The 27599-nt window shown below is 43.6% G+C and overlaps 1 protein-coding gene and 1 long non-coding RNA gene across 2 annotated transcripts; both read left to right on the plus strand.

Annotated features, from left to right (window-relative positions):
- Window positions 1-11423: 11423 nt before the first annotated feature.
- SOX17 (SRY-box transcription factor 17) lies at window positions 11424-15004 on the plus strand. Its single transcript, XM_079983877.1, has 2 exons — window positions 11424-12248; window positions 13787-15004. Exons 1-2 carry the CDS (start codon window positions 11954-11956, stop codon window positions 14650-14652), a joined length of 1161 nt encoding a protein of 386 aa, XP_079840003.1. The 5' UTR covers window positions 11424-11953; the 3' UTR covers window positions 14653-15004.
- Window positions 15005-17102: 2098 nt separating this feature from the next.
- Window positions 17103-23489, plus strand: LOC307219896. The gene is made up of 3 exons (XR_013840649.1): window positions 17103-17203; window positions 20132-20232; window positions 23064-23489. It is a non-coding gene; the product is annotated as an uncharacterized lncRNA (long non-coding RNA).
- The last annotated feature ends 4110 nt before the right edge of the window (window positions 23490-27599 follow it).

The raw sequence follows: 27599 nt of genomic DNA on the forward strand, positions 1-27599 counted from the left end.
CCAATTGCTTTGTACACAGGGATGTTGGGCGGGGGGGTTATGTTGAACTTTTCTAATCAGAGAAGGCAGTCCTTAAGCCCTCCTGCATATCTTAGGCTAAGCACACATTTCAAAGCTGGAGAACTGTGGCCATGGTATTTAGGAGTATTGGGATGATTCCAGATGGAGGGTTATTGGAGAATTAGGACTGCTCTTGCGTGCGACGGTTTTTGTATCTCCAAGAAAATCAACGTTTCAGTATTGTACTACGAATTTCCCACAGAAAACTAATAGGGCTGCTTCCTGAAGAAAGCAGGGAAGATCTCATACAATGGGCACACAACTGCCATGAAAGCAAATGTAGTCCTAATCATAAACTTTGGGGAAGAGGGTGTGCCTGTATTGCTTATTGAGCTTTCCCAATCACTAGGGAAGTTGAGTGTCCTACTCTATAGAGGACAGTCCTATGTCTGAAATCATTCTCCTCTATTTAAAGGGCTGTCTGGTCCAAGTCCTTAAAAAAGAATGGAGAAACCTTGAACTTGCCTAGCTAGCTTCTGGACAGCAGACTGAGCAGGTACACAGGCTACCTGGGCACAGCCTTACACATTATGGTGAGAGCTTCATATTCTGTTTCCTTACTATAAAGTAATTACTATAACTTCTATACATATAAATTAGCAAGGTCAAATTTTGTGTCCTCTTTTTCAAGATGCTGTGTAAGTGATGACCTTAGTCTCCACTCCCCTTCCCCAGATATGGTTTGTCCTTTAAGGTGCCTGTCTTGCCCTTTACCTTATTATTTGAGTCATTTTGGAAGACAATATTTCTTTGAAAAACTTAATATCATCATCATCATCATCATCATCATATTTTTTTAAAGAAAATGTGGCCAACCCCAATCCTAGCTGTGTTTTTTTTTCTATAGGGCTGTCTCCAACAGGAGCTTCACGAAAATGGAAAGGGCTTATTGAACACCTAAGGAAATTTCCGTGAAATCTCTCTTCAGAAAGTACTACTACAGAGAGGATTAGCTGGTTCTTCCAAATTACACTGCAGATAGTTTTGCAGACCTGAATAGCTTTATGATCCTCTAGTGGCATCACCAAGCTAAATATTGCTTAAGTTTTAACCGAGCTCTCTCTAGGTCCAAACCATTCTCATGACTAAAAATGTAAAATTATTCCAGAGGATAATGGTGTTGGGCAGTCAGAGAGGAATGTGTTCTACCTATCCCATGCTTATTACATATCATATACTCATAGAATTGTAGAGTTGGCATCCCAAAAAACAAGCAAGAAAGTAACACCAACTTTTTTTGCCATGGATTTATGTGTCAGCCACATGCTACTTAGGCCCCAAATCACACATGGTTTATATGTTGGGGCTGCTTCTTTTTTTAGTTCTTGCTAATATTGTTTTCTTTTAAAAGATAGATTAATTTTTGTAGTGATTGTTAATTTTTTTTTATTTTAAAATGAATTTAAACTCTTTTGCATGATTTTTAATTTAATTTCAAAAGCCCTTAAAATAACCTTTAAATAAACCTGATGAACAATCATCTAAATTCTTTCTATCTTCTTTGTCAGACTCCTTTATTTAGGAGTTGGGACTGTGAAATGTTGATTGAGTGGCTCACACAATTACCTACTTGTCAGAATGGGGGTATTTAGCATCTGTAAGAATGAACAGAACTAGTTCTATCTAAACAGTGTGTTTACTTGGAAGTCCCATTGATTTAAGAAATGGAACCTACATTCAGAGGTTTGGTCAGGCTCAAAGACTTACTTTACAGACATAAAATGGGACTTACTTCTGAGTTGACATATTTTAGTTTACTATTTGTAGACTGAGAGTCCTAAACAAATTTGCTAGGGAGTAAGACTGGACCTAACAGTCAGGGGTCCCTTTACCTTTAAGACACATTGAAAATAGTGAGACACACTTCTGAGTAAACCTGGATAGGACTAGATTGTGAGTTTGTTAATCTATGTAATATTCTTAGAGTTGACATACGCCCAGAATTTTCCATGCATATCTGGTGTAGCGCATATGCAGTGTGGTGTAGTGGTTAAGAGCGGCAGACTCGTAATCTGGTGAACAGGGTCTCCACTCCTCCACATGCAGCTGCTGGGTGACCTTGGGCTAGTCACACTTCTTTGAAGTCTCTCAGCCTCACTCACCTCACAGAGTGTTTGTTGTGTGGGAGGAAGGGAAAGGAAAATGTTAGCTGCTTTGAGACTCCTTAGGGTAGTGATAAAGCGGGATATCAAATCCAAACTCTTCCAATACTGCAGTCAGAAGCAGTGTCCAGGCAAAAATCGCTAAAAATGTCTAGGGAAATCCAGACGTATGGTAACCCATTTTGGCAGTGTCATTTTTAGCAATTTTCTTTTGAAAAAGCTCAACAACTTCATTTTCTTTTCTTTTCTTTTCTTTTTACAAATTTGCCCCAAATAAGCTTTGTCTGGATCTTCACTATTTGAAATATGGCAAACCTAAATACAGTCGTACCTTGGATCCTGAACGTATTGCATGTTGAACATTTTGGCTCCTGAACGCAGCAAACCCAGAAGTGAGTGTTCTGGTTTATGAACATTATTTGGAACCCAAATATCCAACATGGCTTTTGCGGCTCCCGATTGGCTGCAGGAGCTTCCCGCAGCCAATCGGAAACCACACCTTGGTTTCCAAACGTTTTGGAAGTCGAATCGACTTCTGGAACGGATTTCATTTGACTTCCGAGGTACCACTGTATACTCAGCCTCCAGTTTTCACCTCCCAAAAGGTTCCCATCCTAAGACAGAACATGTGAGGAACATTCCTCTCCAACAAGCAGCCATTCTTCTATCAGGTTTCTCTGAGGATCATGTCAAGCGGCACTCTCTCTTCCCCTCCCTTCTCCCTCTCATCAGTACTTCTCATCATTTTTCACTGATGCTTTGGATGACCTGATGATCCTGGTTATATCTGTCAAAATGTGGCAGCTAGAACAGGAATACCAGCAGCCATCAGGTGAAGCCAATGAGCAGGACAGATGACAAATCCAGAGCAGCAGGTCAAATAACAAGGTATCCCTGACAATATATATAGATGATGTGATGTGATGTGATATATGATATGATATATGATATGATATGATATGATATGATATGATATGATATGATATGATATGATGATATGATATGATATGATATGATATGATATGATATGATATGATATGATATGATATGATATTCTGGTAAAGTGTGTTCTCCCTCATGGAGAGCACAGGTTGCGGGCGGGGCTGACAAGACACCTCACTTTTACTATGCAAATGGTTTGGCCATCCTTTAAGCAGGGATGGGCTGTTACTGGGGAAATCTAGATGTTGCCATTTGTTGATTGACAGCCCTATTTGTTAAATACAATGCTCGCAGCGAGGAACTTCCTCTTTTCGCTGCTTACTTCGGATCACTCGCCCTCCCTTCCCTAATTTTAGGCTGTTTGCTTGACCTTGCTATGCCTGTCATGGGGTCGTCTGCTTTGGGGCAGGGGCCTGGTAGGAATTTTGTCCATTTGGCTGATTAGTGTGTGCCACTTGGTTTTTGCCTACTGCGTAGCAAATTGTCACAACTTGTAAGGTTTGCGTTTAGGCATTGGTCTTGGAATTGGTTGGTGGAGGGGTATGGATTTGGCTGTGCCTGCCCCTCCAAAATGCTGCTGCTGCTGCTGCTTCAAGGGTTTTCTGTTAAAGGAACCCAGGGGCTCCCCATGCTTTTGTCCGAAACCCCCTGGCAAGGGGCTAGGGCCACGCAAGTCCCTGGGAGCATTCTAGGGAGAGGTGAGGCATGGTTCCCAGTCCCGTCTCTCTCCCCAGGTGACTTACCCTTGCTGACTTTGCGGGGGGTGTGAATGTCAGAGCTGTCCCTGTGCGGGGTCAGTTAGTGCTACCAATGCCTAAGCAACCACTCACATTGCTGTAATTTGAATAAAGTTGTGGCCAAAATTATGCCAAAAACCTTAAACAAAAATTAAGTGTCAATTGTGTTTTTCTTTGGGGGGGGGTGTCTTGGGGACCTCGACGCGCAAATATCCATAAACAGTGTTTGCATATCTCCATATGCATCCTGTTTGAAAACACTGTGTGTTCAAGTGGCAATTTTCAATAGTCCAGTGGTTGCAAATTTTGTTCTTACAAGTAACTTTTTCTAATACATCAACCTGTTCACATAATTAGTCAGCACAAGTTGTACAGTGAAGAAACTGGGAGAGGTTTATTGATTCTGGCTTAAAGCATAACCTTGAACACTTTGTGATCTTCCTTGGGAGACTACCAGATTGCAGCTGGTGCCAGTGCCATGTACAGGATTTATGTTCATGTCTGTAGCTGAGACAGGGGAAAAGTTCTATTCTGCCTCAAAGCTGATTATCAGGTAGATGAGCTAATCAACACTTATGTATAACATGTCCGTTTGAAATATTATTTATTTATAAACTGTATGAACAGCTTTTTCTTGAAAAGCTCGAAGGATTTCCCCCCCTGAAATCAACAAAAACATCTAAAACCCTATCTGACTTTAATTCAACAGCATATAAACAGAGCGCAAAATTGCTACACCCATCAAAAATTATAAACCGTTCTAGAATTGTGGGACTACCACTGAGGAAGTCCTGTCCCAAGTACCTGTAGATTTGATTTCCCTGAAAGAAGGTATTGGGATGAAAGCCTCCCCAGCCAGTCCTAGGGATGGGAAGGTATATATGTGACCAGCACTTTGAATTGGGGTGCCTCACTCATCTCTCCTGTGATGAGATGCACAAACTTCAGGTGTGGGCGAGGGCAACTTTCGCAGTTTGCCTCCTATCATTACTTAACCAGAACTGCTTCAACTTGGAAGTAAGTCACTATTTCTCCTTTGTGAGTCCATGGGAATAGAGAGTCCAGCCTAACTGTATTTAGAAGAGCACAAAATAAGATTGCACAAAAGATCTGCAAATTAGAACTGGGAAGTTTTTAGCTTAACTGATGCACAAAATGCCTCTCAGCTGAGGGAGGTGAAACAGTTTCTGATTATATTGTCTCCCTCTTAAAACAGGCTTGACATACATCTTCTGAAGAATTATAGTAAATGAAATTAAACTTAGAACAGAGTATGAATTAGCAGTAGAACCATTGATACAATGTTTGGATATATTGAGGAGCCAGTCTTACAAGTGGATATAAAATTGACAATATACTTGATTTATTAACTGCTGCCTGCAAAGCAATATGCTACAACTGGAAAAAGTCACAAATCTCTGTGTTAGATTGAATACTCAAAGTGTGGAATTTGGCTCACATGGTAAAATTAGCATATGTAGTGAGAGTTAGGAAAGGCAGACAACCCAATAATTTATTTATTGAAAAATGGAGAAGTTGCGTTATGAAACAAGATAATATTCACCCATATACGCTGACGGAAGCAATTTAAGAAATGGCTTAACATACTATTTACAGTCTCTCTTTTCTACAGCTGTTACTGTTGTTTGGTGTGTCTGCTTTGTTTTCTGTGTATTACGTATGGAAAATTAAATACATCTATATATAAACATACATACTTTGTATGCCCATTTTCTCCTTATTTTCCCCTGATTTCTCTGTATTATGCTTCAACTAAAGTTTTTAAAACTTGTATTAGAGTAGGCAGCTGAGAACAATCTTTTTTAAAGGTTGTATTAGCAACCTCTCCCATTTTTTTTAAAAAAATCCCCTTTTCTGGATGTGGCTCCAAGAGCTAACTCTTGTCTGACTCCCCTCCCTTCAAGCAAACAAGTTTCAAAGGGAATCTGTTGATCTGAAAGACACTAATACTTCAAGAAGCGGAGTGGAGATTTTCCATCCCCAATCAATCAGGCCAGGGAACAATTTTTTACACAGAACCAAACATTAATTACCTGACAACTATATCAATATCAGCCTGTTCTGCAGGCTTAATCTGAGGCAAGAATCAACAGCACTGAGTCCTGGGATCTAACTACTGTGCCACTTCTCAGTTCCAAAGTATGTATCTGAAATTGTCTTGCAGAGCGCACCTCTGAACATATGCAGAATAATTTTGCTCACCACTGAATAATGACATGCTGCTGTATCCATCTGGTGTTGAGAAGCCAGATTTTGGATTTCTGAACAAATTACCTATTGCTAAGCAGAACACTGATATTGTGGGCTACTTCTTGTAATTAAATTGCGATGAAATTTGCCAACATTTTACAAAATAAGACTATGAAGAAGCATGGGTTCATATCCAATACTAGTCATACTCAGAACAGATCCATTGAAATTAATGGGTTAAAGCTATGGTTTTCCCAGTAGTGGTGTATGGAAGTGAGAGCTGGACAATAAAGATAGCTGATCGCCAAAGAATTGATGCTTTGATGGTGCTGGAGGAGACTCTTGAGAGTCCCATGGTCTGCAAGAAGATCAAACCTATCCATTCTTAAGGAAATCAGCCCTGAGTGCTCACTGGAAGGACAGATCCTGAAGCTGAGGCTCCAGTACTTTGGCCACCTCATGAGAAGAGAAGACTCCCTGGAAAAGACCCTGATGCTGGGAAAGATGGAGGGCACAAGGAGAAGGGGACGACAGAGGACGAGATGGTTGGACAGTATTCTCGAAGCTACCAGCATGAGTTTGACCAAACTGCGGGAGGCAGTGGAAGACAGGAGTGCCTGGCATGCTCACAAAGAGTCAGACATGACTAAACGACTAAACAACAACAATTTCAGTGGGTCTCCTCTGAGTGTAACTTAGCAAGATACTAGCCATAGATCTGGACTAGTCACATCATGAGGAAGTCTGATGATCACCATAGGTGATATGGGACGCTCCAGATGTTGGTGGATTCTGGCTCTCATCTGCCCCACTCAGCATGGCTAATGGTCAGGGATCATATTATGCCATCCTCCCTCCCCAGACTTATCAATAAATAAGATTGTATTGGAGATGCCATTTTCTTTCCTCTCATTCCTAACCTTTGGTATTTCTTTAAACTGCCCAGACGTTCTTCGAATGGAGATTGGCATATAGATCCTGAAATAAGTAAAAATATGCAACTAAATTCTAGCATGTAAATATGTACAGTATATACTTCATGACTGCAATCCAAAGCTCATTTACTTTGGAATATATTTTAACTGACTTCTTATTAAAACAGGGGTGGCCACCTGTGGTCTGTCATCTCTTGTTGCACAGCAACTCCCATAATCCCTGACCATTGGGCATGCTGGCTGGGGCAGATGGGAGTTGTAGTCTAGCAAAATCCAGAGGAGTATTATTTAGCTACCCCTGGATTAAAACATGAGACTCCGTGTTTAGCTCTGGCTATATTATTTTCTTTGAAAATAATAATTTTGCTTTGGAGCAGTAATCCTAAACCATATTGAACACCATGGTCTCTTTCTCTCTCTCGTACCACATCAGATTGCACAGACCTAGAAATGGTCAGTGCTGCAGTCCCCAGTCGTATGTATCTTGAGTGTAAAACCCACTGAATCCCTGAGTTCATCTTCTGCAAAATCATGATACATAGGATTGTGCTGCATTTCCATTAAAGTCTCTGGCTGCAAGCTTGCAGATATCACAGAGTTCCACAGACATTGATGAATACCACCACAATCCTAAACACTTTATGACTTAGATGGCCAGTGTGATGTAGTGTCAGACTAGGACTGGTCTTAATTTCACAGGGTTGTTATAAGAACACTAGTAGGGAAAGGAACAACCAAGCACCCAGTCTTGAATTCCTTGGAAGGAGGGCAGGATATAAAATAGAATAAATAAACACTCATCATGTTTTGGGGTTTGGGTTTAAGAAACTGTGGATTGTGCCCTGGCTGTCTGTCAAATCTGAGATTGCTGAAGTCTGTTCCAGTTTGTGGATTGCAGCCCACAAACCACATTACAGTCCTAGGCCACATTGAAATCAAGTAGAGTGTAAGCCCCACTGAAATCAGGAAGACATCACTTTTAAGTAGGTATACATATAATTATGTTAGTTTATTTCTTTTACTCTCCACTTTTATAAGAAAAGGAACTTTTTAAGTACTTCCAAACAACTGTGAACTACAGTTTAACAGTGTGTTAAGAGCAAAGTCTACTCCACTAATTAGAAGCTTAGGTGGCTAATTAGAAGAGTTTAGTTTAGCTCAGGGATGATGGAAGGAGAAGTGAAGAGTGGTTCTGATAGTCACAGATTTCCTGTCAAGATTGCTGCTATCTATGGGGAAATCAGTGACACTGTTGAAGCACAAGAACAACTGCCATTGTCGGGTTCACAGTGGGTGTTTCTCCCCACACCATTTATTACCCGCCTGCTTTTACTGACAGTTTTGCAAGTCCTGTTCGTATGGAAATACTGCTCCATAGAAACTATCACAATATAAATATACTTATTTGGCAGTAGGTCTGTTGCAGGAGTGGATACCCCCCCCCCCATCTCTCTTTCTCTTACACACACACGTATATGCATGTGTGCACACGAGGTATTGTCTCTATTACACGTGAGTGTGTGTACAGCACATTGCGTCGTACATTGTCCCGAGAAATGTGTGCGGTGATATATAGGCGCACCTCCTCCCCTCGCCCCGTGCGGGGGCCACCCACGCACCCACCCACCTTCCCTTTCTTCCCTCCAGCTTGTCTTGCGAGCCAGCGCGCCTTGCAGGAAGCCCTGCGGATGTTTGCTGCTTTTCATGTGGCATTTGTGGCCGGCTCTGATAACGTGGCGGGCAGATCCGCAGCCATTCAACGCCGCGCTTGGGAAAACGGTGGAAATAGAAAGGCGGCGTCTCTGAGCAAAGGGCGCTCGCTCTCCCTGCTCCAGCGCCGTGAGTTGAAAAGGTCACTTTGTCCCCAACGGGAGCCCCCGCCCGCCGGGTCTGGGGGCCAAGGGAAACACGGGATCCCGGCCGAGAGGAGACACAGCAGCAGCACTTTTCGGGGTTTGGGTTACGAGGAGCACGTGGGGACTTTCCCAAATTGGGCACATTCAGATCTCACTGGTCTTACTCCGGTCTTCACTCCTTTGGAGTGAAATGCAGGCAGCAACGAAACTGGACGCTGCTTAGCAAGGGGCAGTCAGTGCCGATAGATCACCTGATCCCAAACTTCAAAGCGATCGCGATCGCTGCGGGATTTAATTTCCACAGTCGCGTGTCCAGGGTCGGAGCGCGCAAGCGAATAGATTTGCGGTGCCGGTTTCGGCCAGGTCGTTGCACATAAACCGGTGCGAGGGATCTGCGGGTCTCTAGAGGGTGTGTACCTCTCCCGAGATCCGTATCCCCTTCTGTCACTCCGGATCCTTGAATTCCCAGGGGATCTCTGCCAAGAGTTCGCTCGAAAGTTCTGAGCCGAGTTCGAAACTCGCCTTTCTCTGCCTTTAATCCTGGGGCGCTGAATCTGGAACGGAAAATTTGCTGTGGCCTGAACTTGATTTTCGAAAACAAAATGAAACAAAAAACTCAAGTCCCTAAAGGCGGTGTATGGCCTGCCACATCACAGGTTCGATTCCTGGCATACCCCGGGCGCGGCTTGGAAAGACCCTCCCGACAGTGGCCTGTCTGTCAGGGAGGTACATTAATACTAAGCTGCATGGACTAATGGTCTGACTCGGTGTAAGGGCGATGCTGAGGTTCTTCAGAGAACCTCCCAACAACCGGGTTAGAGACAAGGGACTGCTGGATCGATCCCCGGAGCGCGTGGCTCGCACATAGAAGGGACCCAATGCTCTTCGCTGCCAGTAAAATTTTAAAAATGCTCTAAAATGCAACAATCCCCTTGACTTCAGATCGGTCTGAACTGCAAATAATCTGGCCTCAGTTGTTTGTGGATCGCAGTTTACGCAGACGTCGTGGGATGCGAGCCTGAAGGCTCTCTAGCGCAATGCAAATGTCCCACAGAGAAGCAATCTGTTTCCTCTGAAGCTGTTTCTGTAACGTCTGCCCCAGGGTCAAAGATACTTTCCTAACATAGCACTCAGGCGCTCTGCGCTTTCCTGAGGTTGTGCATGGCGTAGTCCCGCTATCAAGCGGAATAAATATTTTGACGGGGAATCCCGAAGTGTTTCCTAGGTAATGGCTAGCAAGATGAGACAGAAAGTATCATCACCATTTCAAGATAGTTTCGTTTCTTTTCAGCGGCAAAAAATATAATTTTGGGGTTTAAAATAAATAAATAAATAAATAGTTCAAATATAAGCCTAATTGCACCGTATCTCAGACATCTTGATCCACGAATTATTTTCACCCTGGAATTTTGCAAAATACAATCCAGCGGCGTTTTGACCCACAACTTGGATCCAAAGTAATTAGGCTGACTCACAGCCAAGTGGTCCTGGGAATCTCGATTCTAAACACTAAACTCGGAATGGCTTCAGGATCAGGGGGAACCTTTACGATATAGTCAAAGAAAAATAACTAAAGGGTCAAAGAAAACAACTAATTGCATTCCGCAGGAAGCGCGAGTTGGTGAGGCTGAGTTAAGGCAAGGAACGACTACGTTCACCTGAATGTTGGTTTTGGCTGAAGCTGTCCAGACTGACACCCCAAGCCTTGTAGCGAAACTCAATACATGCTTACTCGGAAGCAAGTCCCGCTGTGGAGCTTATTTTCCAGTAAGGCTATTTAGGGAAGAAGGTACTACGCTGAAATAAGTACCACTGATTTCAGAAAAAAATATTAGATCCGAATTCAAAGCATGTAAGCATCAGTGCGTTTAACAGCATCGCCTTCTAACATAAATACTAACCTACAGCTACACTTGGGAGTCCTTTTCGCTGGAATCAGTACCGTTTACTTCCGGTTCTTTGAAGCAAGTGTCCTAGATTTTCATTACCCCCTACATAACCGCGCAATGTTGAGTTAACAATAGTGGTTTGTCAGGTGGTGTGATGATGACGGTGATGATTAAATTCATTACCTGCCCTTCAACAGCAAGTCGCAGTGCAGGTTACAAGGTTTAAAGCATTTAAAAATTATTAGGTGATACTCTTGTTCATTTTGTGCATTAATGTACGTCGTAAAAAACACATTGCATAATATTGTGCTGAAATCCCTTAAGTGCGAAAAAAACTTAAAAACCCCTTAAAACGTGCTTGAGTTCCTGCTGTTGAAATAATCGGAAATGAACCAGTTAAAGTTCAAGTACTCTAAATTAATTATACCAACTGAAGCATCAACAGCAGTTTGAGAAACAAAAGAAGTACATTTAGAGCATAGTTTTCTGTGGTAAATATGATACTTGCATTTACAAAATATATATATTTTAGACTCCATTTGTGTGCGTGTACCCATGCGATACAAAAACTTAACGAATTATGATACACGATAACGTATCATGTACAAATGTAACGCTTACATATTATAAATGTATTTCTTCCATCAGATTTACCAATGACATTTCCTGTCTAGAAAACACGTCCAGCAGACAGGAAACAGATAAAATAGGTCGAAAGTGGTTCATTTTCCCTCCCATAAAAACAAACTACTTAAATAGCGTGATCCCAAGCAAGGATATCCTCTTCGGTCACCTGTAACGAGTCACCTTCGGGTCTCTCTCATTCCGAGCCCAATCGCCCTTAACTTGAAAGTAGATCCCATTGATCTCAATGGAATTTACTTCCACGTAGCCCCAAGTCATGGAAAAATCCACTTGTCGCTGGAAAGGTTACTCCTGGCCAGCTCCCATACAGGTGAATTGCAGATGGAACTGGTCCTCTGCTCGCCCGCTGCGACGGTCCCCGGCCCCGCCCACGAAGCCGATTGGCCCGGGCTCAGTTTAAACGAAGCCGCGCGGCGACGGCCGCCAGCTAGTCGAGAGCCAGCGCGGACTGCCTGAGTGTCGCTCGGAGTCTCTCCCAAGCGTTCCTTCCAGCGAGCCGTCCCAATTTGCCTTGCGGGGGCGCCAGGAAGAGGACCGAGGGCAAGGAGCGGGTGGGTCCGGCGGAGCAGCGTGGCAATGAGCAGCCCCGATGCTGGATACGCCAGCAGCGACGACCAAGGACGGTGCTCGCTCCCTCCTCCGCTCATGATGCAGTGTCCGTGGGCAGAGTCGCTGAGCCCGGAGGGCAAGGGCAAGGGCGAGGCGGCCGCCGCCGCCGATGCAGGCCAGCAAGGCGGCCCGGGCCGGGCCAAAGGGGAAGCGCGCATCCGCCGCCCCATGAACGCCTTCATGGTCTGGGCCAAGGACGAGCGCAAGCGGCTGGCGCAGCAGAACCCGGATCTGCACAACGCCGAGCTCAGCAAGATGCTGGGTAAGTGCCCGGGAGGCTGGGGGTGGGGGGGGGGCTGTAAGATGCCAGTGGCAAAGGAAGTCCCTAGACCTTGCTGTTGCTACCTACAAGAGAGTAACAGCACAATCCCACGCATGCTCCCTTGGAAGTAAATTCAAGGGGGTTCCAAGTAGTTGCGTGAAAGCAGATGTGTCAACTTGAATGAAATATATTGGGGGGGCAGGTAACCCCCTACCCGCATAATCGATCACATGACGTGGAGCAAGCACACCATGTGAAAGGCAATGCCCATCAACGTGGGTGGGGGGCGGCCCCCTCCAATATTTTATTGGGGGCGCCAAAGGGACGTCGACTCCTAGGAGTTGGCCTTGATGCGCGGGAGCGCACCCCAAAGCAACTGCCATCTCCGCAAGAGGAGGGTCCTTCTCTGGGAAGCTGGCTCGGCCACGCGAAGGCCCCTCGGGAGCTTGGAGCGCACGGGGCAGAGCAGCAATTCCCAGGCAGCTCTCGCCCTCGATCCCGCCCACCACGCAGGCAGGGTGGGCTAAGGGAGTTTCAGAAGGTCTGGCTAAGAGGAGCAGGAGGGCTGAAAAGGCTTAAACCTCGACGTAGCTAATGGAAGGTCCGACGACAAAGATTCGGATTCCAGCGACATATTTATTTACATTGCTATAATCCGACGTGCCTTTTTTGGCACGGGGAACGGGAAGGGAAATACTCTTTCGCAAGCGGGAGGACGGCTGGCCTGCGTTTCTTCGCAATGCCGGCGCTGCTCCTCTCAGCTGCTGGGTTTGGGGCGCGAGAAGGCCGGCCAGCTGCCGTTGTTTATCCACATAAACTAGTCGTCTGCCATCCCAACTCCCGAAGGGGCTACACTTGTTTTAAGCTTGGATACAAGTGTCACATAGACTCTAGTTATTAAGCAAGCTGCTTGTGGTCGTCCCTCAAATGCTGGCTACCTCACTGCAGCCTGAAATCCCCCCCCCCCGAAAGCCAGAACCAACCGGCCCGGCTCCGAAGAGGTGCGTCCCTGAAGGCGCATCCCTCTTGCCTTCCCCTGCTGAGCAGAGCGTGGAAACCTGTGGCCCATCGGAAGTTGCTGGACCTCCGCTCCGATCACCGCCGACCAATGGTTGCTTCACGCTGATGGGAGCTGGGAATCCAGAAACCCCTGAAGGGCCACAGACTGCCCATCCTCGAGAGGGCTGTGAGGTGGTGTGGGAGGCAATGGTCCATTTACCTTGGAGCATGGGATCCATTTCTGAGTAGGCATTGCTACGGCTGTCAGTTGACTTTTTTCCTGCCTGAGGGAAAGTCCGCGCCAAGGCGAGAAAACGCCAGCGGGCAAAGAGTGTGCCGAGGTTTGGGGTGAGGGCTGTATGGGATTAACTTCCATGTTAGGACTGCGTTGTCAATTGATTTGTTTTCCGGCCTGGCTGAGGGAAGACCAGCGGGCAGAGTGTGGCGAGGTTTGGGGGGGAATGACCGGCAGCCGCCGAGGCTGAATTGTGGGCGCCTGTTTGAAACCACCTTTCCCCCTTCTCTCCTCGCGCTGACAGGCCAGTCGTGGCGGGCGCTGACCCAGGAGGAGAAGCGGCCCTTTGTGGAGGAGGCGGAGCGGCTGCGGCTGCAGCACATGCGCGACCACCCCAACTACAAGTACAGGCCGCGGCGGAGGAAGCAGGTGAAGCGCCTCAAGCGCGGCGACGGCGCGGCCGAAGGCGGGAGCGGTTTCCTCCCGGTGCCGCAGCAGCAACAGCAGCCGCACCACCACCACCACCCGCAGCACCAGCTGGGGCTGTCCATGGACGCGGGCAGCGGCTGCGAGGGGCTGGGCCTCCCGTACCCCGAGCAGCCGGGCTACGCCGGCGGGAACTTCCACTACCGAGACTGTGCGCCTCTCCCGCTGCCGGCTTTGGGCGCCCATTTCGGGAGTTACAACCTGCCCACCCCCGAGCCCGAGTCGCAGAGCGGCGCCTGCGCGGAGCCCGCCTTTTTCCCGCCTCACCAGCCCGACGAAGGCGGCTGCCTGCTGGGGCCCTACGGCTACCCGACGCCCCCCGGCGCCGAGTACCCCTGCAACGGCGCCCCTGCGGGCAGCAGCGCCGGGCTTTTCCGCGCCCGCTTCGCGGCTCCCGTGGCCGCCTACGCCTCTGCTCAGGATCCCGCGCAGCAGCAACAGCAGCAGCAGCAAGCCTGCCGTCGAGGAGACGCCGCCGTCGGCTTGGAGCACCTTCCCCCGCATGACGTGGAGCTGCTGGCCGACGTGGACCGCGCCGAGTTCGAGCAGTATCTGCCCTTCGGCTGCCGGCCCGGCGAACTGGGCCTCCCTCCCTACGCGAGCCACGAGGCCTCGGAGGCGAACTCTGCCGCCGCTTACTACTGCGCAGCCGCGGGAGGAGGAGGAGGCTATCCGGAGCTGTGAGAGGGACTCTGCGGACGGGAATAGAGGCAGGAGCGGACTGGATCCCTCGGTTCTATTTATTGTAATTTATTGACTGAAACATTTTTAGAAACCAGGCCTGGGAACTTTGAGCGGGTTTTTTTTTTTAAAGTCCCCGCTGGAGCCTTCGTTTCCCCTTTCCCCCTTTCCTTCTTTCTGTAACCTCCACATCGGACAGAGCCAGCGAGGGGTCCTTGTACAGAAGGGGGTGGGACTTGGGGAACCCCCAGTAGACGTTTGACTTGGAAACAGCTCGGCAATAAAATAACTCAGGTGGTTATGAGTGATGGTGTGGTTCTTGCGGGCTTCGCCGTGTGTTTATATAAATATACCCAACACCTTTGCGGAAGGTAGAGCAGAAGGTCCCCGGTTCAGCTCGCAACATCTGGGGGGGGGGGAGAGTCTCTGCCAGTCAGTGTAGAAAACATGGAGGAAGATGGGTCAATGGTCTGGCTTGGTCCGAGGCAGATTCCTCTGTGCCAAACAGGAGAACGGAGAGCTGGTTAAACAATTCGCACTTCACACTCCTTGCCTGGTCCCCTCGGTGCTGCTACAAGGATCATGGAGTAGGCACTTTTAATAAGACTTCTGCCTAGAAGCTGGAAGGTTGTAGAGTGAGATGTGTATAAAGCAGAGTCGGTTTTACCTCCAGCCAATATCTCTATAAGGGGGCATATTAAAGGTATTAGACTTTGGGGGAGAGTTCGATGATACTCGGCATCTTCCAAAGCAGTAAACATGAGCATACAATTACTGAACTATAATCTGACTGACACGCGAATCTCAAGATCCCCACCCCACTGCTTTCCAAATACAGTAATACTATTTCAGATACTTTAGAAAGTTTGTTTAAATGCAGGCAATTTCTCCCTACAGCTGGAGAGCTTTCCAGAGGAGTCACTAAAGCAGGGCTCTGGATGCAGGGGTCGCACGATTTTTCTTTCCCCTCGCTACTCTTTGCTAAACTAAACCGCTGAAGTGAAAAAAGCTGAAGGCAGTCAAGAGGAGATCTGCGTGCAAACGAATTTTCCACTCCACCCCCCTCTGCAACTCCGAAACTCGGGCTCTCTTGCCTTCCCCCAATGAGGCTTTGGCTCATAGGTCCCGGGGATCTAGTAAAAGGTAGCTTCCCTTTTAGAAAGGGTATTTCTTTGCAAAATAATTTGATTATCCACTACAGCTGGTTTGAAAAGAAAGGACGGCGGTGTTCCAACTGCCTTTCCTCTCAAAATAGTGAGTTTACCGCTTAAATAATTTCTGGCAATAAATGAACAGGTTTGGGAAGAACAGGTAGGAGGTGTAGGTAGGTTGTGATCCCAGTCACAACCTTGTGTAAGGACACCAAAACGCTTGATCCAGGCTGGGGGTGTACTTCAGAAGGAATCCGTTGTCAACTTGGTGCCCGCCTGCTGTTACTGGGCTCTCCCACCATCTCTGAACACTGGTCGTGTTAGCTGGGGCTGAGAGTTTGGGTCTAAAGCACTGGCGGGGGGAGGGTCGGACCAGGTTGGCAAATGCCACTCTGCAAAGGAGGATCAAGTTCTGCAAAGGAGGATCAAGTTCTAGGAAAAGAAGAGGAGTTATCTGTCCCGTGATGGTTTTAAGTTTATCTGCAAGGCGCCCGCCAAATGAAATCAAGTGTTCCAGATTAAATCAGGTTGATTTTGATTTCCCTTGATCACTTCCTCATCTCTTCCTTTGAGGTCCCCGTCCCACATTCGTATTGGAAAAACACCAGCACCGTGAAAACAAAAAGAAAAAAATGTTATTTTAGAAAACATCACCACTAGTGAGATTGTGTGTTCCAGTCTGGACACACAGCCTCCCTTTGCTTGGGGTAACGAAGAGTTTGTCCTTGTACGTTTGAGCTTGAAACGGAAGAGGATACTGGAGATTATTTTCTTCAAAAATAATTAGTTTATGTGCCATTTAAAAAACAGTCTTACTTACAAATCATCTCGTAAGTATTTTCCCTCTCCCCTTTCTCAGTTTCTTGAGCAGCACTTGAAAGAGACCTTTATTTCGGAAAGAGAAGAAAAAAGAAAGCACCCCTTTTCCTTCCTAGCTCTTATTTCACGATTGCCGATTCAGTCAAAGGCGATCAAAAGAGAAAAGAGACGCTTCAACGCAATTGGTCTATTAACTGAAATCACACTAGGACACTTCGGTCAACCGAACTGTCAGGAACTAGTGTGCAAGAAATTGGGTCGTGCCAATTTCGGCTCAAAACTAGATCCCCTTTAGCTTGAACTCATTGGAATGGTTCATCCGAACCGCCCCCTTTTTATCCCAAGGGAACAATTGGGCCGGTGACTTTCTCTTGCGTTTAGGAACTGATCGTGTTAATTTCTTCCAAGCTGCGAGATAAAGAGGCGCGGGAACAGATGTAACTTCGCACTTTGCCCTCTCACAAACGGTAAACCGATGGTAGGAGGAAAAGCGGGTGGTGAATTGAAAGTTTTTCTGCACCTTGCAGCAAAAACAGGCAAATAAAGCTGGTCATTTCTGTAGATTGATGCTACAGTCCTTAAGAGTAAGCCCCATTTAAGGCAATCGTATTTAAGAGTAAAGGTACTTTATTGGATTGGAAGCTTCACTATGTATTTCAAATTTCTTCCTTTTACTCGATTTCACCACCTCCACTCCTATCATAACTTCATTTTTAGTTTATGCATTTAGGTCTATTGGTTGGTAAATACCTAATCCCAAACCAATCCTCTTTGGAAGAAAGACCTGCTGTGCTTGATGAGAATTCGCGATAAACACTGGTAGGTTCTTGCGGTTTTTCACAAGTCACACCTAGTCCTTTACGTGACGGTTGGGGAGCTGGATTTGGCCAGATCCTAACCTCCCCTCCCCACCCACCGCTCCACGGGTCAAATCTGACATGTGGATATGCTGGCCAGCTTTCGACCGATTGATGTCATAATGTCAGGTGATCCTTTTTCTCGTTGCCCACGTAGATTGGAATCAAATAATGCACGCTAAAGAACAGGAATTTGCAGGCGCTGACGTTCAGCTGATTGTCAGCGTTCACAAAGCCCTGTGCCTTTGCAAATGTCATTTATCACAGCGATGCCTACACGATGTAGGTGGGCGTGGCTTGACCAAAGTAGCCTTGCAGGCAAAATGGGAGAATGCATGTTTACTCAGAATAAAGTTCCTGTTAAGTTTAGTGGGGTTTAATCCCAAATTAGTATAGTTGGGATTGCAGTCCTGCAGTACAGTCAGATACAGGCTTTTTCTGGAGTAAATATCACTATTTAGAGTCTTATTCCTAGGTAAGTGTGGATAAGACTGCAGCTTAAAGTTCAATATTAACTCAATCTGTCCCCCTTCCATATTGCTTTAGACCAGCACATCTTTAACATTAGTAATGGGTGGTTTCAGGATGAGTGGAAAAATGAGAAAGCTTTCCAAAATGCTTATTTTTTAAAAAAGTGAGGACTAGCTTAATCACACCTAAGGCCAATTATCTCTACAAGAGAAAGATAGCGTCAGCCTAGATCAAATAATCCAGTTGATAACTGGTGTATGAATTCACTTCAACAACAAAACACAATGAGGTTGTCTAAATTCCAGACTTCTTAAACATAGTCTGAGTCAATTGCTCTCTTTCTCATCATCACCTGTCCCTTTTGCATCTGCATGACAACTAAAATGTCAGTTCATTTTGTGCACATTGATCACATTGATTAACCAGTGATCTACAGTTATAGTTAAGGGAAAACTTTTGATGAGATCAAGTATCACTTCGCATGATGACCAGATCAAATCTACTAAGTTTCACTAAGCTCCTCAAGGAAAAGGCTTTTACACTTTTTATTTGCTGTTTTTCTGTTGGATCATCTCTATCTCAGCTACAGGCTGAAAAATAGGCTTGATAGAAATGGTGGGAATTATAGTTGAAGGGAAAATCAAGGGACTACCAAATACAATTCCCAGGAAGCCCTAACTGGTAAGCAGCTATAAAATCAATATAAATCCTCCATGTATAAGAAAATATTAATATTAATGCAGTAGCCAGGATGTGCCATTCAACAAATACACAAGGAATACCAGTGTCCATGTATTCAACATCATTCTATCATGGCCCACTCCACTGAACACAGGTCCATCTAGGCTGACAATGTAAGGGGATTTGGGGAAAATCTCTTCAGGATGAACATTAATGAAGGAACAGGGCTGTGAAAAAGAAATACATGCTTTAAAAATTATGAAGTTATTTTTATAGTTATGAAATTATGAGGTAAATACCTTTATTGGGCCAATCAAAAAGTCATAAAATAGTGTGCAAGCTTTCAAGTTCCACAGAACTCTTCGTCAAATTAGATGTTGAAAATTCAAGGGGTATGAGGGGAGAAAAAGGTTGTTGGGGTTACTCAAGCCATCCATGCCTGCATTGGTAAGTTGGAGGTGTGGGTGAAGCTAGTAGACATTCAAATGAGGTGCTTTCCACTACCTTATTTAATGACATTTTGCTTAGCCTAATAAAGATATAGCCCTCATATGGACTTTGGATTTTTTTTGTAAGAGCCAACCAAGCTACCTTTACTTTTTGTGTAATTTTAAAGATGTTGCCTTGCTTCTACCTGCAATTTAGGCTTAGCAATTTGCTGAGATTCCAAGAGAATATATTTATGCTCTTATTGGAGGATATACGGTACATTAAATTGACTGCAAAGCAGGTGTCTATGGCTATCACCCTATGCCCACTCAAATGGGAGCATGTCCTGTTCTACACAATGGGATTGACATCTGAATAAGCATGAATAGACTTGGACTACATGTGGGTTTAGGACTGCAGCCTGATCTGGAAACTCATTTAATTGTAGCAGGTAAATGGTGGTAAGCAAACAGGAGCACATTGCAATTCTATGCATGCTTGTTTGGAAGTAAGCACCCAATTAAACCCAGTGGTGCTTGCTTCTTAGTAAATGTGCATAGGGTTGGGCTACACATCAGTTTATCCACAACAAGCATGAATTACAGCAAAGTGTAATTACAGCAAAAGTTCAGCAAAATGAGAGGTCAAATACTGTAGTTCATCTCTCTGTGTTAGGTATAAACCCCAAAACCTGCACTCAGGACTCACAATCTGGTTTCAGATTCAAGATCTTAACTTTTGATGGAGATAATCTGCAAAGCGCAGCACTCTTGGACTCTTGGACATGATAGTTAAGAGGACCAACAGACGTTGAGTCCTCACACGGTACTCTGCATTGCCAAAATGAAACATTTCCTAGAGATTTCCCCTTAGCTGGTGAGGAGAAAGGCTTCCACAAATGTGTGGAGGGAGGAAAGGGGCAGAAACCACTGAGTTTTAATGGCCAGGTTGCAATTAAATGAAAATGATGATCCCTGACTTCTGCATTTATTTCTCTGTAGCTGGCTCTGGATATCTACCTAATTGATTTAAGTGATAGTCTCATGATTGAATTTTACATTTCTTTCTTTCTAGCAGACTCAGGACATTTCTTTATCTGATTGATTTATGGTAAGTAACAGCCACCTGAGTCACAGGCCACCTTAGTTCCACAGAAGAAGGAAAGAACAGAGCAGGTGAGGCAACACCCATTTATCAGATTCAAGGCAGGATATATGGGCAATTTTTATTCATCTGTTTTACCTTCCCTTTAATGAGCCTTCCCTCCCTCTCTCCCTTTTCTCATTTTCTCCTCACCCTGTGATATAGTTTAGGACAATGGAAAGTGAAAATGAATGTTTTAAGATTCAGGACAGACGAAAGGAGCCTTTTCACCACCATAATAGCAACAACCAGCACATTCGTTAGTCGCTTTATCCAAAAAAAGTCACAATGCAACTCCGCAAGATAAAATAAAAACAGATACAATCATTTTAGGACTAGAAAATTTAAATACAACTTGATCAAGTATTTTCTAAGACTGGAGTAAATTTGTAATTTATTTAAAAGACCATTGTAAGCAGTTAAAATATCTGGCAGGGATGTAATAACACTTGTAAGGTGGAATTATTTATGATAATTATGGTTATTTAACAGATGGATAAGGGTAAAAGATGCAGCAAATTTAATCCTAAATATGGAACCCAGGGAGGGAGGGAAGGAGGTCTGAAGAAGAACCTTGCACTTTAAGGTCAAAAGAACTTTGCACTTTAATGTTTGAAATGGTTATGTTAAATTTTATAAAAATATGAAAAAAACCAATAAAAAATTATTTAGAAAAATACAAAATTAAAATACAAAATTCCTAAAGTGCCCATAAGAAGGACAAGCTGTACCCCACAGTGAGTATCACAACAGAAGCTATATTGAATACCGAAGGCCTGGGTACATAGGCCAAGCACTTAAAAACTGACATTCATGGTGCCAGGTGCATTTTTTTAATAATAATAATAATAATAATAATATCTTTATTGTCATTGCCCCCTCTCAGGGACAACGAAATTTACTTGGCTGCTCCATCCACCCAGGTAGGGCACTCCACACAAAATCAGAACAACTATAAAAACACTAATTAAAACAATACAATATAATACAGCAAGGAAGATTAGATGACTTTCAAAGTCCAGGTTTCCCATTCAGGGCCGAGATCGCTCTGGAGAAGAAGCTGCTCTTGAGATGGCTTGTTCTTGTCTTCATTTTCCTGTATCTCCGTCCCGACGGCAGGAGCTCGAAGAGACAGTGACCAGGATGCGATGGATCTTTTACTATGTCCAGTGCCTTCCTATGGCACCTTGTGGCATAAATCTGCTCTAAGGTGGAAAGTGGGCAGCCAACAATGCTCTCTGCTGCCTTAACAACTCTGCACAACCCCATCCTGTCCTGGGTAGTACAGCTTCCCCAAGGAGAGCATTGTTCACATGCTGCATAGATAAACTGTGGAATCTGTTCCCACAAGGTGCAGTCACAGCCAACAACCTGGATGGCTTTTAAAATGGATTAGCCAAATTGATAGAGGATAAAACTATCAGTGGCATCAATAGTTATGTTCTACCTTTACCATCAGAGACAGTGTACCTCTAAATATGAGTTGCTGGGGAATGCAAGTGGGGAGAGTACTATTGCACTCAGATCCTGTCTGTGAGCTTCCCATGGGCACCTCATTGGTCAATGGGAGAACAGGATGCTGGACTAGATAGGCTTTTGACATTATCAGCCAGGGTTTGTGTTACGTTCCTAATGCATTGGCATATATTATGGGGATAAATCATGCCTGCAATTAAAAACAAGGAAGCATTCAAAAGTTGAGCAGATAGGGAGGGAGACCAGTGGCACCACCCTCTTATATATGGGTAGCACTATTTTGGCTACTTAAGCAATGGCTTAGGCATGCATGTATAAAAGCACTTGTTCACCATAGAGAAGCCCTCAAGGTCTCTCACTGACCATTTCAGAGATCAGAATAATGTCATCTCAAGTTATCCCAACTTCATAGTTGCAGACAAAAGTCTCCTGCACTGTTTTTAATGCAAGTACTGTATCAGAAAAAGTCTTGCATTTCTTTGCTTATCTGAGCAAAACTTTGTTTCATTTTGTATTTCTTAAGGGTTATGAAGAAACATTGTTTCTTCACCGAAAGAATGCCAGCTTCATTTATCCACAAAGAATATGTCTAGGAACAAAGTAATCTTGGATTTTTTCCAAGGTATTGTGGGATTACTTTACAGTGTCTGATTTTCTTCAAGGCTTCTTGCTGCTGTGATTTAGAAGCAAAATTTATTCTGCATGCATCCTGTTTAAAACAATTATTTTCCTGTTTTATGAAAATACTGGAATATGTTTGTGCAGTCATAAGTTTTATCCTGAATGACCAAAAAGGCAAGCCAATATTCATCAATGTCTAAACTTGGATCCATATTTCTGAATGTGAATCTGTGCTGTTGTTTTAAATAATTTGTTTCCCGATGAGTATGAGGTAGAATAGACAATGGATCAGTTGTTACTTCCCAACCATAATTAAGCTGGACTCCCTTTGAAATATGTGGATTTTGACATCTATTTATTATTTGATAGGACTTGATCAGCCAGGATTTTTCATGTGGAAATTTTGTGACTTTGTGGTATGTGCATATCAGATCCTGAATATCACAAAATATGACTAATGAATTCATATCACATGCAAATGGTATGATTGGGAACATGACACCATGGTACTAAGCAGAATTGGGTTGTGTAATTAATATCTAGGCAAGGGATTAAATCATATATACAAGTGTTAACCTGATAATTTCCCCTGCAGTTATATCAATATTTCCAAGTAAGGGAGGTACCCTCTTGTTTATTGAGGAAATATGATCCCCTATGGGAGGAAACATAAATATTATTAAAATTAATCATTAACAATTAATATATATTAAATGAAAAGTGTCTGCATGAAAATATGATGAATGGATCATTTATCTTTTCACAGGCCCAGAAAGCAAAGCTTGAAGATTGTTTGGTAATTTTATGTTTGCTTGCTTGCTTTGGCTGTAAGAAGCATAACAGTTGATCTTTCTGTTTTCTCATCCATGGAGGAAGATGCAGCACCACGGAACATGGTTAATGCTATGTTTACACACTTACACCTGATAAACCTGCTTGCTCCTGAGGCTAGGAAAGTGGATCTTACTTAATTGGTGAGAAAATAGAAGAAAACACTTCCAAGTCCTTAAGATTTACATCCTGTGTTTTCAAAACTCAGTGCTCTATAATTATTGGCTTAACCTTTCATTAAACAACCATGTTAGGGTTGCTTAATTTTCTACGGTGTGTGTGTTTTGTGGTTTGTTTGTTTTTTGTGGGACGGGACAGGGATTGTCTACTTGTTCCTTTATGAAATGTAAATTAATGGGCATCATACTGTGATCCAAGAACGATTCACATACTGTAAACAAATTTTGGACTATAAGTCCCTTTAGCATAGCCAGCACATGTAAGGGGAGATTGTCTTACATCTTTAATTTAGATACAGTTTAATCATAAACAAAACCTTTAAGTAGTTTATATTCCTTATGATGCCAGCAAAGTCTCTAGAGAAGAAATGTGGAATCTGTAGCCTTCCAGATAATGTTTGGCTCCAACTCTCATCAACTAAATTGGTTTCTACCATCAGTAATGGCCTGGATGAGGATGAACAAATTGAAACTTAATCCAGACAAGACAGAAGTGCTTTTCAGCCTGTGCTGGATGGGGCTACACTCCCCTTGAAGACACAGGTTCACAGTTTGCGGGTGCTTTTGGGCTTCACCCTGAGTCTGGATGCCCAGGTTTCTGAGGTGACCAAGGCGGTATTTGCACAGTTGAAGCTAGTGCACCTGGTAGCAGAAGAAGGGAGATTTTGGGGGAGCAGGGTGCCACGGGCAGTACTGGGGCTGCAGGGCGCCCTCCGGTGAACGGCTCCAGTGCTGCCTCAAAATGTAGCCAGGGCACCAGCTGCTGCCTCCCTCCTGGCTGAGAGCTACAGCCAGATGGTTGACCAGAGCTGGCTACAGAAAGCATACAATTCCCCTGTTACAATAGTTCCACTGGCTGATCTGTTTTCAGGCACATTTCAAAGTGCAAGTTATGGCTTAGGCCCAGGCTACTGAAAGACAGCATTCTCTCATACAAACTTGCCAGGGTCCTGAGATCTTTGTGGGAGGGCCTTCTCTCAGTTCTGTCACCTTCACAGGCATGCGGGAGAGGGCCTTCTCGGTGGCTGCTCCCAGACTTTGGAATTCCATTCCGAGAGAAGTTAGCTTGGCTCCCTCCTTGCTGTTCTTCCACTGGCAGGAATTTCCTAAAGAAATTGCATTATCTTAAATGCAAAAACATAAACTGTTACAATTTTTAATTGGCTTTTTTAAATGAATGGAAATGGCATCTTTTCAAAAGTGGGATTTTAAGCTCTCTCTCTCTTATATAAAAAATGCTGCTCATTAAAGCAACTCACTGTAGCTGCTTATCCATGGCTGGTAGGCAACTTTAGACTACCCCAGGAAAATCTTCATTTGTCCAAACTAATATTGGCTGATCTCATCTTAGCAGGTGTAAATTGGGCAACCAGTAGAGTTGACGATAGTTTAGGGCTTGGCAGGCTCCAGAAACTAAAATACTCAAGGAAGATTATTGTTTTTGTGGGTGGATGGGCAACTAATTAGTAGGGGGCAAACCACTGGGGATAATTATTGACAAATGATAATTGACTCATTAAAAATGTAAAGGGACACATAATAAACATAGCAGTTAAAATGCACACACACAAATTGATTAAAGTTCATAGCACCACTGAAATGATGCAACTTACAGGAATGATCAGTTCTTGTGAGCAGGGTTGGTTTCATAGCTTTTCCTGAAATCTGAAAGAGAGACAGCCTTTACTCCAGCTGAATATCCTGTTTAGTTCTACAGGTCAAAAAACTGCTGCCAGCATCATAAAAGTCTTTTTTTTCATCCATGAGTGCTATCACTTTCATGTCTTCAATTAACCACATCTTTACCAAAGTAGAAACTGTCACATCACTGATGTTTGATGCCCCCATTCAAAACTTGTTTACTTTGAGTAGAATTCTTATAACTTAAATATAGATCTTTATTCCAGTCTGCATCTGCACTATTTTTATGTGTGGATTTGTTTTTAAATCTTTGTACTGTTTTTAGGATGTGGTTTTTTTTTTTTTTAAAAAAGATAGAATTGTAGAGTATAAATGCAGGCAGACAGAAATTCATATATTTTACGGGTAATATTCAATAACTCAGAGTAGCTTCATTGACATCAATCAACGTAACTCATGAATTACTGGATTGCAATCTTGGTGCTTTTAAAAAATGTTATTTTTAAGTATAAGATCAATGCATGATTGTTTCATTGTTGAATACCACTTTATTTGCACTGAAAACAACTCTAAAATATCTCATAAATACAATAAAATGTATGCAGGTTTACAGTGCCTTATTAAAGTCGATATTCATTTCTTGAATATTACTTTATTTGCACTAAAAAGGCCTCTAAAATGTGGCATAAATCATGTGTACAGGTTTACAGTGCAGCATGAAAGCTGATCACAACAGGAAGTATAACAGTTGCATAAACTGTAGCTGAAAGATGTGAAATCCCAGGAACATCAGTCATGATGGGGACTGATATGTATTATTTGTGTTGCCATACATTTTGCTTTTGTTTGACAATGAAAAGAAACAAGGAGAGTTTTAATTTAGCCACTGTAGTATTAGGAAAAATCAAGTTTCAGGCTTCTATCAGCCCACCTGTCTTGGTTTCCTAGCCTTATTGACCTCTGTCTGCCCTTTAGATGACAGATTAGCTGTGAACATCCTTTATAAAAGGAAATAGTGTTCTATAAAATTCACACCATGGTTTCTAATTTAGCATCAGAGCCAGGACATCCTAAAATAAAATTTGAGTCAAAAATAGATCTGTGTGTGTGGCAGGGGAAACTGTCAGGGTTGAAAGCAAACCATTAATCTACTTAAAAGTTAGCTTAATCTGTGAGAAAACATACACAAAAGGAGGGTTTGTGGCTTCTTCAGATGCTGTGTGTTTTGCTGATAGGTAGTAAAGCAAAACCAAAAACGAAAACAGTATGTTTGCCATATCAAGTGTGATAAAGATGAGGCACTGTACAGCAAAACAGAAATATTTAAAACTCCACTCTCAAAACTGATCTTGCAGAGAGGACATGTGTTATAATTATGTGGCTGAAGTTTGTCTCTCTCCAAATGGCAAATTAAAATTGAAAGGTATCATTTGATGGAGCTTTTACACAGAATAATTTTGTTGGACTGAAATTGCTCAGAGTTTGCTTAAATTGTGTGTGATTATACATTTGGCCATGTTTGTGGTTCTTTATTGATGGCTAACTTAGCAACCTACAATATTGGTGTACCTGTGCTGAACAATTAAATAAATAAATAAATAAATAAAAAAAACACAATTAAATAAAAATGCTATCACCATTTTACCAGTCTATGTTATGAAAGTGAATGATCAGATTGCCTTTGAGAACAATTGCTTATTGCAGGAAATGTCTGCCTCCTTGATATTGTCATCTTTTATGACATTTTGTTTCTTAAATTGTTTTACGATGTCTCATGCAATATTATTCAGCTTTATTGTAAAGTTGAATAGCATATGTGGTTAAAGGAATAGTTTACTGCCAAATAACATTCAAAACTGCATGGCAGTTATGCAAGAAAAAGTGCCGTTAAAGAAACGTACAAATAAAAACAAGCAAATGAATTACATTTTATTCTTACAAAGTGAACTCATAGCAAGCAATTTCTGCATTATTTCTGCTCAAAAGAACCCATCTTCAAAAATATCAGTTAGCACTGAAGTCAGGAATCTAATGATTCCAGTATCTGTAACAAAAAAAGTGATGTAGTCAGGATAAATTATTCAGACTACAGAATACACACCCATTTAACTTGTGCCTTTTATTTTAGCTGTGGTGTGTTTTTCACTAGGTTGTGAAGCAGAATCAAGATAGTTCTTGCAGTACTTTTCTAGGCCCTAGATCAGGCATAGGCAAACTCGGCCCTCCAGATGTTTTGGGACTACAATTCCCATCATCCCTGACCACTGGTCCTGTTAGCTAGGGATCATGGGAGCTGTAGTCCCAAAACATCTGGAGGGCCGAGTTTGCCTATGCCTGCCCTAGATGAACATCTAGTCAAGCTGTTCGGACATGCACACAGCTGTTGAGCTGACAGTTTAAGCTTCTACTTACAGAGACAGGTGAATAACATGTCTCTATGGGATAGCTGACTAGCCAGAATCTGAACTAAATTAACAGAGCCATCCATACCCAAGATCCACTGGGATGAGAGAGTTTGGAATAGATGGAACTTGGGCTGTCCCAGCTAAGCTCAGCTGACGCAACTCCCTCATCACAGCTCAAAAAGGGATATGCCTACACAACTCCCTCAACCTGGCTGAGCTCGGGCTTTGCTGACTCACCCAGTGGAA

This window comes from Podarcis cretensis (assembly GCF_951804945.1).
Source record: "Podarcis cretensis genome assembly, chromosome: 7".
Taxonomy (NCBI): Eukaryota; Metazoa; Chordata; class Lepidosauria; order Squamata; family Lacertidae; genus Podarcis; species Podarcis cretensis.

Coding starts and splice junctions, on each gene's coding strand:
- SOX17 (XM_079983877.1), top strand. CDS start 11,954: ATGAGCAGCCCCGATGCTGGATACGCCAGCAGCGACGACCAAGGACGG. Junction 12,249..13,786: donor CGAGCTCAGCAAGATGCTGG/GTAAGTGCCCGG, acceptor TCGCGCTGACAG/GCCAGTCGTGGCGGGCGCTG.